The sequence below is a fragment of the Misgurnus anguillicaudatus genome, chromosome 7, assembly GCF_027580225.2.
Source record: "Misgurnus anguillicaudatus chromosome 7, ASM2758022v2, whole genome shotgun sequence".
Classification (NCBI taxonomy): Eukaryota; Metazoa; Chordata; class Actinopteri; order Cypriniformes; family Cobitidae; genus Misgurnus; species Misgurnus anguillicaudatus.
In genome coordinates, this window is record NC_073343.2 from 40316826 (window position 1) to 40333990 (window position 17165).

The 17165-nt window shown below is 36.7% G+C and overlaps 1 protein-coding gene and 1 pseudogene across 1 annotated transcript in view; one reads left to right on the plus strand and one right to left on the minus strand.

Annotated features, from left to right (window-relative positions):
- ttc6 (tetratricopeptide repeat domain 6) overlaps positions 1 to 17165 on the minus strand; it is a 41567-nt gene that overhangs the window by 2240 nt on the left and 22162 nt on the right. The window contains exons 21-30 of the mRNA XM_073869183.1: positions 16367 to 16465; positions 14119 to 14295; positions 12512 to 12652; positions 12284 to 12397; positions 12026 to 12145; positions 10469 to 10542; positions 7859 to 8069; positions 5242 to 5436; positions 3721 to 3894; positions 3421 to 3646 (exon numbers count right to left, since the gene is read on the minus strand). Coding sequence (XP_073725284.1) covers positions 3421 to 3646; positions 3721 to 3894; positions 5242 to 5436; positions 7859 to 8069; positions 10469 to 10542; positions 12026 to 12145; positions 12284 to 12397; positions 12512 to 12652; positions 14119 to 14295; positions 16367 to 16465 — 1531 coding nt within the window. The remainder of the gene's footprint in view (positions 1 to 3420; positions 3647 to 3720; positions 3895 to 5241; positions 5437 to 7858; positions 8070 to 10468; positions 10543 to 12025; positions 12146 to 12283; positions 12398 to 12511; positions 12653 to 14118; positions 14296 to 16366; positions 16466 to 17165) is intronic.
- On the plus strand, positions 15192 to 15308 carry LOC129418363 (5S ribosomal RNA; annotated as a pseudogene).

Here is a 17165-nt window from a genome sequence, read left to right on the forward strand (position 1 = left end):
ACTTTCGCTTAAATTCGCTTAAAAGAAAACACCACCGTTTTTCAATATTTTACTATGTTCTTACATCAACTTAGACGAATAAATACATATCTATCTTTTGTCAATGTGTGCACTTAATCTTTGTACAGCGCATTGTGAATGTGTTAGCATTTAGCCTAGCCCCATTCATTCCTTAGGATCCAAACAGGGATGAATTTAAAGGCGACCAAACACTTCCATGTTTTCCCTATTTAAAGACTGTTACATGAGTACACTGCAAAAAATGACTTTCAAGAAAAAAAATTCTTAGTGTTTTTGTCTTGTTTTCAGTAAAAATGAGCAAAACGAGCCAAGAAAATAAATCTAGTTTTTTTGACCAAAAATGTCAAATTTAAGTGATTTTGTGCATAAAACAAGCAAAAAAATTGCCAATGGGGTAAGCAAAATTTTTTTGAATTTAGTGTTTAAGAAAAATGTTCAAGATATTTTTAAAAACTAGACTTATTTTATTGGGTCGTTTTACTCATCAAGAAAAGACATCTTAATTTAAGATTTTTTTGATATTTTTACTGAAAACAAGAAAAAAATACTAAGTAACATTTTTCTTGAAAATCATTTTTTGCAGTGTAGTTACACAAGTAAGTATGGCACAAAATAAAACATGATTTTTTTAAGCGGATAAAAAATGAGAACTATCGACCTCGGGCGCAGTAATATTGACAGAAGTTTGAGCAAGAGGAGGAGTAGTTAGGAGTGATGATGTTACTGCACGCCGGGGTCGAAGTGCTCCAAACTAAGGGCTCTTCCGCCATACAATATAGCTCTAATTTTTTTATCAGCTTAAAAAATCCCACGTTTTATTTTGTGTTTTTAAATAGTGAAAACATGGGAGTCTTTGGTCGCTTCTAAATTTATCCCTGTTTGGATCCTAAGGAATGAATGGGGCTAGGCTAAATGCTAACATAGTCACGATGTGCTGTACAAAGATTAAGTGCACGCATTGAAAAAAGGTAGGTATGTATTCATAGAGACAGAGCGCAGCGCGTCATAACCTGAAAACCACGCCCACTGGGGGGGAAAGCAATCCAACAGTCTCCATTGACTTTGTATTGCAAAAGGCCGCCTCCTTGTCATTTCTGGCTTATAACAAAAAACGGAATAATGCCTAAAAGCTGCTTTGGGACAATATGTACAGCTAACAAGCCAAATAACCCAGAAATAAGTTTTTATAAGCTGTCGAGCCGTAAAACCCAGCCTTTAAGGAGAATAAAGTGGATCGCCGACTACGTTTCCCCCTATTGGACGCAGTTTTACTAATATGAGAACTATGAAAAGTTGCTTGTATCCATTTCTGTGTCTAAACGCTCGTTTTTTGAAGTCGACAGCTTGTAAAAACGTATTTATTTATTTTTTTGGCGTGTTAGATGTACACCTTGTCACACAGCAGCTTTTAGGTATTATTCTGTTTTTAAGTTTAATCTGTAAATAAGTTTTTATAAGCTGTCGACACCAAAAAACGAGCGTTTAAAAATGGATACAGGCAACTTTTCATAGTACTTCTATTAGTAGAACTGCGTCCACTAGGGGGAAACGTAGTCGGCGATCCACTTTATTCTCCTTAAAGGCTGGGTTTTACGGCTCGACAGCTTATAAAAACTTATTTCTGGGTTCTTTGGCTTGTTAGATATATACATATTGTCACACAGCAGCTTTTAGGCATTATTCAGTTTTTTGTTATAAGCCAGAAATGAAAAGGAGGCGGCTTCTCGCAATACAAAGTCAATGGAGACGGTTGACTTGCTTTCCCCCCCGGTGGGCGTGGTTTTCAAATTTGCATAACTGCGCTCTGTCTCTATTTGTCTAGGTTGAGGTAAGAACATAGTAAAATATTGAAAAACAGTGGTGTTTTCCTTTAATCTTGGCCTCAGGCCATTCAAAACTCCGGTTTGTTGGCAGAATCCTTTAAAAGTCTGAAAAACAAGGATAATTTATAACAAGAAAACGTTAAAAGTGTCAGACGCAGTTAGAGTGTTTTTCAACCTAAATTTTTACTTTAGGTGAAACATTTAAGTTGAAAAAACTAAATTTTTTAAGTAATTTTTTAGTAATTTTTTAAGTTGATCCAACATTTCACTTTTTTACACTTATGTACACTTTTTTTAGCGTCCAGCCCATATGTGATCCTGGACCACAAAACCAGTCATAAAGCTCGATTTAAAATTGAGATCTATACATCATCATGTGAAAATCTGAAATTTGAGGGTGCAAAAAATATCCTTAGCAACTGCATCCACTGACAAAATATCTTCATATAACATGATTTTATTCTTTACATCCTATGATTTTTGGCATAAAGAAATTGATCATTTTGACCCATACAATGTCTTGTTTTCAAATAAAACGTGCAACTTAAGACTTGGTTTTGTGGTCCAGGGTCACTGCTCACTTAAGTTCACTACTGTCTGTCTATAAGCGTATATGTATGTTAAGCTTATTAAAAGCATACTATGCAGGATTTCAAAGTATGGACACATACAAAATATTCCCTGTTAGTTGTTGTTTATGATCCACTAAGTGTGTTGATGGTGTTTATGTTTAGGTCGTCTGCTTGAATTTTCAAATATTTTTCTCAGTGTTGTGTGTAGGTGTAGTGATCTGTAAAGCAGCTACAAAAATGGTTGATGCAGCACCAAAAACACAAATATACTAAGGTAAAACAACAGACAGACAGAATTCGGAGTTTGCTTTTACAAACCATAAGCATTGGAGGTAAATGTTTTGTACATTTGTACATTAACTGGAACAAAATAGGCCCTCAAAAGGTTTCAATGTGTACCCATAAAGGTACAAAAATGAACCTTTGAGGGTACCGCCCAGTGACAGAAAGGGTACGGTTTTGTACCTTGAATCTGACAGTGTAAAGGAGGTCGCACACCGGATGCGCAGTTCAGCGCCACGCCGAGTCGCGTCTAGAACAACTGGGACGTATCGTACACAGGAAGTGCACATTAAATAGCGCGAGCTTAGTGAGATAGCGTCTACTTCAAAATGCAAAATATACGTTAAGCAGCCAATGTTAATCGTTAATGAATTGGGACAAATATGATGTAATTTAATGTTATACTATGTGAGTGGTGCTCTGTGGGGCGACAGGGATTTGAGCAACTTCCTGAGTCGTAGCTGGGCGCACCTGTCGGCGCCGGTGTGCGTATACTCACAGAAAACAATATGTTAGATATTTTTAAGAACGGCACTGAGCTGCGCGTCCAGTGTGCGATCCCCTTAAAGGGGTTAAAAAGTACTAAAGGGGATATATTTTGGAAAACTGTTGAAAAAGTTTTCTTGGTTTTAGGAAACCTTATAAGTGCTTGTCCGAGAAAAAATACATCCTACATAAATGAAGATATACCCCTTTATAATAAAAGATGTCAGTCGGTTCACCTTGTGTCAGGTCCTTTTCGGCTGATTGATGCTGTCTGAGTGTGCAGTACAGGTTAGCTCTGTTAAAGTAAACGTGTGCAGAGAGCGGGTCGAGGAGCAGAGCCTCACTGAAATCTTGGAGAGCTTCTGGAATCTTCCGCAGCAGCGTGTGAGTGATGGCTCGGTTCAGGATGGCAGACTCATCTGATGGGTCCAGTTCAAAGGCTCGGCTGTAAAACTCACAGGCCTGTGTCGGGGAAGAACAAAGACCTTAGTGTCTCTCTTCCTGAAAATTGTGTGAGAATAGCCTTCGGGTTTTACCTGCTCAAATTGTCCATTGTAAAAGAAGAGAGTGCCAGCATTAAAGTGTGCCAGGGCGTAGCTGGGATTGATGCCAATGGCTTTCTGATAGTCCATCATTGCACTGGCTTTATCCCCCATTAACTGCTGTATCAGACCTCGGTTTGTGAAAAGGAGCTCTGACAGAGGGTTATACTGAAAAATAATGGAGCAAAAGAATCCAAAAAATGAAAATCTTGTCTTTATTTGGACCACGTTTTGACTTTTTTCCACAAAAGCAGATGTCAAGTACTTTTTAATGAAAAGTTATTTGCATTACCAAGTATAAAAAGGAAGATCTACGACATTCAAATCATTCAAAGAAAATAATGTGGGGTTGGAATAACAGCAGGGTGAGTAAATTATGAAAAAATATATAATTTAAGGATGAACAGTTCTTTTAAAGGTGCAGTGTATAACTTTTAGAAGAATCTCTTGACAGAAATGCAATATAATATACGTTCTACAGACCGCGTTTTGTCCCTACGTTGTTTCACACAACGACATGTTTGTCCTGTGGTGGCTACCAAGTGCGTTTTGAAATTAAAGAGCACCTATTGTCCGATTCATGTTTTTACATTTCCTTTGGTATGTAAGTGTGTATTAGTACATGTTAACGATATGCAAAAGGTACAACGATGACGCAAGTTATTGTCTCCAACGTAAATCTCTTTTCTTGGACTACAAAAAACACACGGATTGTAGGCAACAGTTTACTTCCTGGGATTGGTGACGTAGACAAGACCGACATTATCATAATTCCTCCCGCTTCAGACTCAGCCTGTAAGTTAACTCTTGTTAGCAACCGAATCTTTCAAACGTAGTAAGGAGCGTCACATTTACGGCTGACGTCGGGGGTATTCAGGCCAATCACAACGTACAGATTAGCTGGCCATTCAGGGACACAGCTTTTCAAATCCATGCGTAAAATCTGGTGCTAGAAAAATGTACGGTATGTGGAAAATATTGTGTTTTTTTAACTATAAACCAAGCAAACACACTATATTATACCAAATACACAAAATAACCTTGTTTTTTAGGAATGAAATAGGTGATCTTTAATGGGTTAGCTGTTGGTTGCAATTCGCAATCTCACCACTAGATGCCTTTAAAGGTGTTGTGTGTAGTTGTTTAGCGGCTACTAGTGGTGAGGTCGCGAATTGCAACCAACCGCACAGTCCTCAGCTCACCCCTTCCTTTTGAAACGCATAGAAAAGCTACGGTAGCCGCCACAGGACAAACACGCCATCATCCGAGACAACGCAGGGACAAAAGAACATGTAGAAACATGATGGCGGGAAATGTTATGTTAAATAGGGGCTTCCATATAAGGGGACCCGCGCTGATAAAAACGACTTATTCTAAGGGAATTAAAATAATACAGTTCATTACGTAAGGTCTTTATACACTACTGATAATATTGTTTTGTATATTATATTGGATATCTGTCAAGAGATCCTTCTAAAAGTTACACACTGCACCTTTAAAAAAAATGTTCAAGACCTTTCGTATACCCTGCGTGTGAAAACCCATCTGAACCGTAACCTTTATAGCAGTGTTGATGTCCTGCAGAGCTGCAAACAGGTTTCCCATCTGCAGACTGACAACAGCTCTCCCTTCATAAGCCGCCCAGCAATTGTGGTTCACCTCCATCGCCACAGTGAACTGATTCCAGGCCCTCTTAAAGAATCCAAGAACCTGCCACAGATGACAGAATATCAATGCAGCTCAGTGCGAATCAATAAAGAACAGAGAGTCAACAGGCCATCCGCAAGAAAAAAGAAGCATCCTCATTTAGTTCCTGCTGTTTTCTGGGATCTATCTCTGGCCTATTTGACAAAACAAAATCATTTCTTTTTTAAGAATTTAACAAAAAAGTCACTGAGTACAGACAAAAGACAAAAAGAGAGATATCGATTGGGTTAAATAAATGTCTTTCTTTAAGGGAAGCTGAAATGAAGAGAAGTCTGGTACTGTAGTCTGCAGGCTTTATAAGAAATGTATTTTTTGTGTTGTTTTGTTGATTTAAAACATTCAGATAGAAAAACATATTGCTTGACACGCTTGTCCTTCAAGCTGTTAGAGGAACAGATAAACTGTAATGTTTTCGCACTCTCATTGCAAGCTGAATTGGTGTTCTGAAAAAATTATTCAGAACTCTTTTGTTAACTTAATCAAGCATTTTAATTGGAAAATCATGACTCAGACAAGTTGTTTACAAAATAGATTGTCACTATAATCTCCCAAACTTTCATTCATTTTTATATTCTGTTAAAGAGGGGCCTATGTGTGTGTGTGTGTGTGTGTGTGTGTGTGTGTGTGTGTGTGTGTGTGTGTGCGTGCGTACTATGCGGTCAATGTAAAAAGTTTTTTTTAAATGCAGCATTTTTGTCAAATTAACATATTTTACTTTAACTTAAATTAAGATTAACAATTTAAACTTGTTTTTATAAGTTATGTCAACTGTTATATGTGAAAACTTAAAATAGTAGGTTGAACTGACTTGCAAAACCAAGTTTTTTTTAACAGATGACTTATAAATGAAAGTTATGTCAGAAAAGTTTATTTATCTGGTTCAAAACCATCAGTCCATTTAAAAGCAGTTTGTTAAAATCTAGTTACTTAGAAATGTGTGACCCAGTCTGGGAAAACCCAAACTGTACAAAAATTAAGTTACAAGAACTTGGTTTTGCAAGTCAGTCCAACCTACTATTTTAAGTTTTGACTTGTGATAAGTTGACATAACTTATAAAAACAAATTGTTTAACTTAATTTGTTAAGTTCAAGTAACATAAAATATATGTTCATTTGACATCATTTTTAACAGTGTGCAGCTCAAGTCATATTTTGTTATTTACTCTTTTCCACATAAAATCATCCTACATAATGAATGTAAAGAACATTTGGTAAAAATATAACCTTGATATCTTTATTATTGACTGTAAGGTCGTGTCAAAGACTGAAATCAAAGTGATATCAAACTTTGATGCTTTTAATCTCATCATTAGATTATGAGGCTCCAGCCTGGATTTCAGAGGCAAGTTATATCCCACTGAGATCAAGTAAAGCTTACATTTTATATAAGAGTTACAGATGTCATAAAATCATTAAAATCAAGATTTCATTTTCACAAATATGTAACAAATAGATTTTCCCATGTCAGCCAGCATTTGGCTGATTAAAGCATGCAGTGTATTGCAATACTAACCATTGCATACACCAACAAACACAGAAACATTCCCACAACATTCCCAACATAAACAAATAAATCTTCACCAAAGTTCCCAAGGATTTGTAAATCCAGAGAAATTCCCATTGTAAATAATGGCTCATCCCTGGTCGCGTTTGCCTATTAATGAAGTAATATCTGTGCTATCATTAGTTTCCGCTAACTATGGCAACACAGGTGGACAAATGCAGGAGTGGTGGTTATGCAGCTGTTGTGCCTTGCAGCTAATTCATTACGAAGGCATAAAATCATTTAATCAAACGTACAGGTAATAAAACATGTGATTAACATGATTAGTGAATTCCATACATCTCTGGATGGTAAAAAAACAATCCTATCGTTCTCTATGGGATTAATTTCCACCTGTATTGAGGTCATGGATCCAAAAATAATATGCATGAATGAAAAAATAATAAGCACGGATTAGAATTTAAAAACATTTAAAATTATATTGCACAAAACTGAAAAATGAATGCAAAGTTATCCAAATTGCATTCAAAATGATGTTTTCTTCGCTTAATACTCCTCTCTATAATATTTTCTGCTCATATTTAATTTTTTTGTATGCCTGTGCTGTTTTCCCCCTCACTCTTATTTCCACATTCTACGCTTGCTTTTCCAAAAGTTGCAGTTAGATTTTCATGCAAATTAGGGCGGGCTTTAGTGTCACCATTGGTCCACTAGTTTTAGATTGACAGCTGCTCTAGCCAATCAGTCAAAGAGGGAGTTAACGTCACTCCAATCCCACAGTTCTCCTTTGTAAAGTCATTAAGCACCGTCTTTGTTTTTGTTTTAAAAATGCGACCTCTAGTGGTGAAATCCTACATATTGTGCCTTTAATGCATTAGCAGTACCATGCAAACTTCTTTGTAAGAAACTAAATGATCCTACCCGTAAGTTGTACCCCAGGGCAATGCGGGCATTTGAGCAAAGTGGATTCAGGTGAAGAGCAGAGATGAAGTCCCTCTGGGCCTGCTTTCTGCCATCACTGTGCCCATAATCCATGAAAACATTACCTCTGCCCACATAAGCATCTTGTAAGAAGGGATCAAGTCTTATAGCATTACTGTAAGCATCCACGGCTTTCTTCAACCGCCCGAGCCTAGAAAACAGACAATGGAAGTCAATTACTACACTAAGTGCTGTGTCTTATTTCCTCTGATGTGGAATAATGAACTTAGCCTTCAAACAGCTTTTATATTTGATTTCAAACACTAAATTACAGGTTTGTTATACGCCCAGTGTGAACATTCAGCATGTATGCGGTTAAAAATAGAAGGAAAATCCACAATTACTGTGACATTACAGCAGTGATCTTGTAAAGGGCCATTTATTTGAAGTCTGTTTTGGGTTTTAATGATCAGGTTCAGAGAGATGTGTGCCACGTCATCGGAGCTAATAAGCATCGTTCATTAAACTGCAGGCAGCTCATGTAAAGAGATCACATACAGCACAGTGTTCTGTCTATAATACACTTTTAGTCTGATTAAAGCAAGTGGAGGGCCAAAGCCTTTTGAAAGTTGATCAATAATTGCATTGACAGAATAAGCAATGCCATGTCTGTCTCATTTAAAATGTGCATTTTTAATACAGACTGCATATTCAGCTCTGTGCAATAACATAATCATTCAACATAACATCAATTTTTACACTATTCATAAATGTCATGACATTCAAATTATTATTATATTTTTATACATTTATCTTTATTGACTTAAAATGTTGAGATCTGCCCAAGTAAGGACATCAGATTTATGACAAAGATTCATTTAAAGGATATTTTTAATGTTTCGGTTGATCTAGTTTGCAAAATGTAATTGGTATCTGAATTGGTTGTACTGAAATGGTTCTTCAAATGAACTCACTAGCTGGGTTTTCATCCAAACATGAAGCAAATCTTTTTAAAATTTGTAAAAAAAAAGAAATACAAAGTTCGAGCAAGAAACGGCGCTATTGTTAATCTAGTAACCAACAGTAAACAAAACAAGGCACGCTTGGAAAATGGGGACAGGACTGTAGGTAGTCACGATGGGCCATGTTATTAAAGGAATAGTCTACTCATTTTCAATATTAAAATATGTTATTACCTTAACTAAGAATTGTTGATACATCCCTGTATCATCTGTGTGCGTGCACGTAAGCGCCGGAGCGCGCTGCAACGCTTCGATAGCATTTAGCTTAGCCCCATTCATTCAATGGTACCATTTAGAGATAAAGTTAGAAGTGACCAAACACATCAACGTTTTTCCTATTTAAGACGAGTAGTTATACGAGCAAGTTTGGTTGTACAAAATAAAACGTAGCGCTTTTCTAAGCGGATGCAAAAGAGGAACTATATTTTATGGTGTAATAGCACTTTTGGGAGTACTTCGACTCGCCTGAAAAGTCCGCTCCCCTTCTCCCTCTCATAATGGGAGAGGGAGGGTGTTACTGCGATGAAGTACTCCCAAAAGTGCTATTACGCCATAAAATATAGTTCCTCTTATAAATCCGCTTAGAAAAGCACTACGTTTTATTTTGTAACACCAAACTTGCTCGTATAACTACTCGTCTTTAATAGGAAAAACGTTGATGTGTTTGGTCACTTCTAACTTTATCTCTAAATGGTACCATTGAATGAATGGGGCTAAGCTAAATGCTATCGAAGCGTCGCAGCGCGCTCCAGCGCTTACGTGCACGCACACAGATGATAGAGGGATGTATCAACAATTCTTAGTTAAGGTAATAACATATTTTAATATTGAAAATGAGTAGACTATTCCTTTAATTTATTTGCAGTGCAGCTTGTAATTGCCAAACTAAATGCTATGCACAGAAGAAGGAATGCAGCATTTTTGATGCAGGCACTAGCAGCAAGGGCATTAAGACGAATTTGAGCCTCATATATGGTAAAGACAACCTCAGCAGATTCTGTCAGTCCTGTGGGTTTAATGTTCGCTACGGCAGAATTTATTCAGCAAATGCGGTTCCATTTAACATTATCCATCCTGCATTTACTCTTTTTCGCATAAATCAAAAACCACCTGAAACGAGCCTAAAAACTTACGATACTTAATGCGCATAAAATCATGGTGATGGAAACATGGCTACTGACTCAATAATCTTACAGTGAAATGGTGAGAGAAGATTCTCGACAACAAAATAAATTTCAAGATTTATCATTCGGCTCCAAAAGATAATATAAATGTGAATAACTGATAAAAGAGTTTTCATTATTTTCAGTTATATCCATCACAAAATATACATTCATAATTATCTGTAAAAAAATATTTGTAATTTGCTACATTGTTAACACAAGAATGCAGAACAGTTAACATGCAGATGTAGCCAATTTTGTAGCTTAGTTTGAATAGATGGTCTTTTTAAGCACTAAATTCTATGAATTCTTAAAATTCTGAATAACAAACCTCATGAGCCACATTTCTGGAGTCTCAATGAAAAATGTATTCAGCTAGAAACTGTGAAGTACAGTATTCATAATAATACAGAAAATACACACACCTGTGGTTAATAACACCTAGTGTATGATGAATTATTGCATCATCAGGACGCTTGTGTGCTGCAGCTTTAAAATCCTACAAAAAATTAAAAGCACTTTAATAATTTTTACACATTACCACAAATTTATGTCCTGTTAAAGCTTTTATAACATTACAATTAAAGTCAGCATTCATTTTAAACTGATTTTGACTTTCTATTTACTTTTTAATATACACTCACCTAAAGGATTATTAGGAACACCTGTTCAATTTCTCATTAATGCAATGGTGTAATGGTGTGGGGGGATGTTTTCTTGGCACACTTTAGGCCCCTTAGTGCCAATCAAGCATCATTTTAATGCCACGGCCTACCTGAGCATTGTTTCTGACCATGTCCATCCCTTTATGGCCACCATGTGCCCATCCTCTGATGACTACTTCCAGCAGAATAATGCACCATGTCACAAAGCTCAAATCATTTCAAATTGGTTTCTTGAACATGATAATGAGTTCAATGTACTAAGATGCCCCCCACAGTCACCAGATCTCAACCCAATAGAGCATCTTTGGGATGTGGTGGAACGGGAGCTTTGTGTCCTGGATGTGCATCCCACAAATCTCCATCAACTGCAATATGGGACAACATTTCTAAAGAATTATTTCAGCACCTTGTTGAATCAATTCCACGTAGAATTAAGGCAGTTCTGAAGGCGAAAAGGGGTCAAACACAGTATTAGTATGGTGTTCCTAATAATCCTTTAGGTGAGTGTATGTTGCTGGTCATACTGTGAATAAAGGCATGTATGTTTAAAATAAGGAAATAGTGGTACTGTAATACTTCACAAAGAGGTCATATTTGTTAACATTAGTAAATGCATTACCTAACATGAACTAACAATGAGCAATATAGTTTATCAGCATTTATTATTCCTTGTTAATGCTACTTAATGCCAATACAGTTGTTCACGTTAGTTCTTTGTGCATTAAATAATGTCAACATTTATGCCTTTTTTATTTAAAAATGTGTTGGTAAATGCAGAAATAAACATGAACTAAAGTTAATAAATGTTGTATTAGTATTGTTCATTCTTAGTTCATGTTAGCTAATGCATTAACATATTCAACCCTATTGTAAAGTTTTACAGAAATAATAAATAAATGATGGTACTTCCTTCATGCCAAAACTTTTTTCTTGTTAAATATAGGGGCAGTTTCCCAGATAGGTTTTAGATTAAACCAGGACTAGACCTTAGTTATATTAGGACATTTAAGTTGTTGTGAATCTTGAGACAGAACAATGGCATTGATACATATTGAGAAATGTCAGTGCAAGATGTTTTTAAAAGAAGGCAGCTCAAACATGCATTTTAGTTGGGACTAGGATAAGCCCTGTCCGGGAATCCGCCCCATAATGTTTAACTTGTAAAAGCATCACATTACAGATGAAAAAGAAAAATGGAAATAAACATGAAACGATTGCACATCATGTTCATAGTGCTTTCAAGTCCTTTTCAAGAGACAAACAAATTCTAGAAGCTGCCGGGCAATGAATGCTTCACATTTGATAACTCCAGCTTACCTGAAGGGCATTGCTGTAATCATTTAGCTCCACATACAGAAGGCCTCGGTTTATCAACACTTTAAGACCAAGCTCGCTCTCTTCGCCCAGCAGCAGCACAATGCTGTAGTCTCTGAGTGCCTTAAAAATCAAAGCAAGGAAATCTGCATTAAAATGCAATCCATCCAGCATGTTTACATTTTTGAATATATATGACTCTAGGTATTTTACAGATTTGAAAAAGTAGCAGATACAAAGTGGAGAAATGAAAGCCATCACCAGCTCATAATCCTGCAGTTGCTGGTAACAAACAGCACGATTGTAGTATGCAAATGAACAGCCTCTGTCGATTCGGATCGCCGTGGACAAATCCTCCACCGCTCTCTTGTATGCCTAAAGATGCAAATTCAATGCATATAATATGGCATTTCACTCAAATCACGCAGACCTGGCCATTGCAATGTCAAGTGAGACATAATTCTGTGCAAATTGTGCTTTTACACGTACCTTCAAATAGAATTGAAGAGCTCCTTTATATAAGTAGGCTTTGACACTTTGGGGTTGGATTCTAATAGCTTCACTACAGTCGAGTACAGCCTTTGCATATCGCCCCTCAGCTCCATAAAGGGTAGCCCGGCTTAAATGTACCTTAAAGGAATAACATGTTTTAAACATGAACCATTCTGTCTATGGACATGCATAGAATAATATCAATCTAGTCTATATGTTAGAATATACAGTGGGTCAAAAACTCTGACACCATAGCTTTAAATGTTTCTAACTTAAAATAACCATTCCTTTCTTACCTTTTTATAGTCAGTTCAACCTGATTGTGAACTTTTGTGCAACAGAAAGTTTCTGTAGATGTTCATTATGAGAAAGGTTATTTATGAAACCATATGCGCAAAAATGAATCTTTTTTTCTAAGCGTAGGAGAATTTCTTAAAGGAGCTATACGTAAAAAAATACTACAATATATTTGTGGATATTTAGGAAACATGCTGTGTCCACTGAGCTATTTCTCTGAAAAACCATGCTATAGCCAGTTATTCTCTTTTTAAAATGCAGCTCCTAGTCCTGCCCAATTTACCCAATAATGTATTTTGACAGCTCGGGCGCCAGTTATCACGGTTACTTAAATGAGACCGCAATAGCCCATAAATGTGACCTCTTGTGGACACAACCTCCGAAATGAGCCACAGACTGAGTTATGAAAAAATCCATGAGTGAGTTTGTAATTTGCAGACAACAGAAACATTGCAAACATTGTAAAAATGAGCAGGTAAACTAATGATTTTCATCGTCAGTAGTATATGTGTCTGGCAACCCGAGAAGGGGCAGGGGAAAAATGCATCCAATATTTTGAATTTCCAATATTTAGACTGCGGCTAGAAGTAAGCTTTAAAGGGGACATTTCGCAAGACATTTCACAAGACTTTTTAAAGATGTAAAAAAATCTTTGGTGTCTCCAGAGTACGCATGTGAAGTTCTAGCTCAAAACACCATATAGATAATTTATTACATGTTAAAATTACCACTTTGTAGGTGTGAGCAAAAAAAAATGTTTTGGGGGCAGTGTCCTTTTAAATGCAAATGAGCTGATCTCTGCACTAAATGACAGTGCTGTGGTTGGATAGTGCAGTTTAAGGGTTGGTATTATCCCCTTCTGACATCACAAGGGGAGCAACATTTCAATTACCTATTTTTTTCACATGCTTGCAGAGAATGGTTTACAAAAACTAAGTTACTGGGTTGTTCATTTTCACATCTTCTAGGGACCCAATTATAGCACTTAAACATGGAAAAGGTCTGATTTTCATGATATGTTCACTTTAATATTAAGTACCCAACGTCCACGTTGGTTTATTGACAAAATATGATAGTGTTATTACAGTATGACTTAAGAACAGGTCTTATTTAAAATTATTAATGCAACATTATACCTTTTGAGTTGTCAGTGTTGGAAACATGTACCAAGAATGAGATTTTTATTACCTCGATCTATTCTTTATTTTATATTATAACTTCTATGCGTTCAAAATCCTAAACATTTGCATCAATAATACAGTATATCAAATTCACAGTTTTCATTATACATGTACTGTCAGATATACCTGATAGAGGTTTGGGTTTATGCGTAGTGCTGTATTAAAGTCCTGGACGCTCGTGGAGTCTTGTAGGTGCATGCGACACAGTCCTCTATGATGGTAAGCTTCAGCATAGTCTGGTTTAATGCTAACAGCGCTGTTGAAAGCATCTAAAGCCTGATGCACGAGAAGGTCTTCACTCTCCTGAATTATAAAGAAATAATGACAAATGTTTAACACAGCACATGGAGTAGGTGATGATGTAAGCATTAAAGGGGATATATTATGCCCATTTTTAAAAGATATGTCTTAAGTGTGTCTAAAATGTGTTTCAACTTAAAATATCCCACAGATCATTTATTAAAGCATGTCCAAAATGGCCCTATATGGGCAGGAGCACTTTTCATGTCTGTACCTTTAAATGCAAATACGCTACTGCTCCTCACTTTCTTACAAACAGACAGTGAGCACTTTCAGTAAAAAAAATAGATTTGATTTCAGTGAATTCCAGTGAAAAAAGCCAACAAACCAAGAAGCTAGGCAAAATCGCGTTCATAATCGAAGACAATCTTCCACGATTATGAACACGATTTTGCCTAGCTTTCGGTGAAATACGGCTCTGTGCAGTAAATGCAGCTCCATCTGAAAGCAGGTGATAGCGGTTTACTACTAATCACCGAACCGGATTTACTGATGAGACACACATGAGAATCGGAGAAACGCAGACAATTTTTTTCGCCAGCTCTACTGTGAATACAGTCTGAGATTATAATATCTTTACCAGCATTAGCATTACAGCACACTAAAACACATTTATAAAAGCTTTTGGGTATAATTAACCAGTCAGTCAGTGGCCGTGGGTGGGACTTTATCAGTGTGACATCACATTAACTCTTTTGCCGCCATTGACGAGTATTTCCGTCTTTCCGCAACTTTTTAAACCAGGAAGTATTGCCCTACACTGAAAAAAATGATTCATTGAATTTAATCAATTTTTTTAAGGTAAGTGGTTGCAATCAATTTATTTAAGCTACATTTAAATAAACGTTTTATATTTTATATTACTTTACTAATCTTTTTTGTTTAAATGTAGCTTAAATATCAGCAGCCATATCACCCTGTAGCCCAAGACAGCTTGCCCACTGAAGCTAAGCAGGGCTGAGCCTGGTCAGTACTTGGATGGGAGACCACCTGGGAAAACCAGGTTGCTGCTGGTAGTGGTGTTAGTGAGACCAGCAGGGGGTGCTCACCCTGTGGTCTGTGTGGGTCCTAACACCCCAGTATAGTGATGGGGACACTATACTGTCAAAAAAGCACCGTCCTTCGGATGAGACGTTAAACCGAGGTCCTGATTCTCTGTGGTCATTAAAAATCCCAGGATGTCCTTCGAAAAGAGTAGGGGTGTGCCCCGGCATCCTGGCCAAACTTGCCCATTGGCCTACTAATCATCCCTCAAGCTAATTGGCTATATCACTCGGTCTCCTCTCCACTAATAAGCTGGTGTGTGGTGAGCGGTCTGGCGCAATATGGCTGCTGTCGCATCATCCAGGTGGATGCTGCACATTGGTGGTGGTTGAGGAGATTCCCCCGTTCATATGTAAAGCGCTTTGAGTACTGAGAAAAGCGCTATATAAATGTAAGGTATTATTATTATTAAATAAATTGATTGCAACCACTTACCTTAAAAAAATTAATTAAATTCAATGAATCATTTTTCAGTGTATGGCAAGCTGCTGCATGTCTGTGTCTGTTTTAAAGATCGCTCTGAATGGGATCTCTATGAAAAGTCCGTCACAAAAATGGAATTATCTCAGCTTTTTGCTCAAAATGTGGTGTTTTTGCAGAAACCTACCCATATTCAAAAGCTGATTACAAAAGAACTATTGAAGGTAGGATGAAAAGTTTGTTTTGTTTGAAAGCAGAGGGTCTGTTCTTTCATTTGATATATTGTATGTTTATATATTTAAAGAAGAACATTTTCTGAAAGACATTAAACTTTGGTGAAAATCATGAAAAACGCTGGCGCTGGCTGGCAACTTTTTTTTAAAACGCTGGCGGTGAAAGAGTTAACAAGACAATAAAAACGGCAAGTCTAATGAGACTCCTTTGGTTTAATGGTGATTAAAAAAGGAGTGAGAGAATTTTTTTCATTGTAGGATGGTTGTGTTTACATACTTCCAACACACATTTATGTTCAAACACTTTGTAAAAGTGGATTTCGCATAATATGTGCCCTTTAATATGTCTAGACAGTGCAAACCTGCTTATTTATTACCTGTAACAAAGGCACTTGTGCAATGTAGCAAACGCCAATAAGATACAATATTTCAGCAGCTTCTTTTACAATAGAGAGCTTCACTTTATTGGTATCAAGCTTTGCAGAATGAAACACAAATGACACAATCAGGATGCTATTTGTGAAAACATCAGAGGGGGAATGTTTTAAAAAATATTTTAATTTATAAAAATAAATTATGAATCACAGGCTTATATTCATTATTCAGGGTATTAAGCTGTTAAAATAAAATATGTACCAGTCCTACTCGCACCCACCCTAATATGATTCAAACCGACCGTGCAGCAAGGTTTCATATCCCTTTAGATGTTCTCGAACTGCAAACTTGAACCAAGTACATACCGTGCAAAACGATTCAAGTACTTGCCTGCCAAACAATAGCAATGTTTTGTGACAGTGAAGACTAATACAGACCATGAAGGCTTCACATAGATATAAAATGCCTTAGCAGGAACATTAAAAACAGTTCATATCTTTAAAACCTGATACATACACCTGTTACTGCACAGCAATTAATGCAACAAATTGCAACAAACCGTTAACATGGTCTACAGTTGCTGTAGGTAAGATCCCATTAAAATATAAATTGTTAGCTTCGAGACCATCTAGGCTTATACTTAATTATAATTACAGTATTTCTCTTTTTCTGGGGAAGAGAACGAACTGATGGATGATCTTTTACCCAAGGGGTATACATTTAATTATATCCTGTGAAATGAGCTTTACAACGTCCATTTCCTCTAAAACTATGCAAGCAAATAATCATTTATGGCTGCAA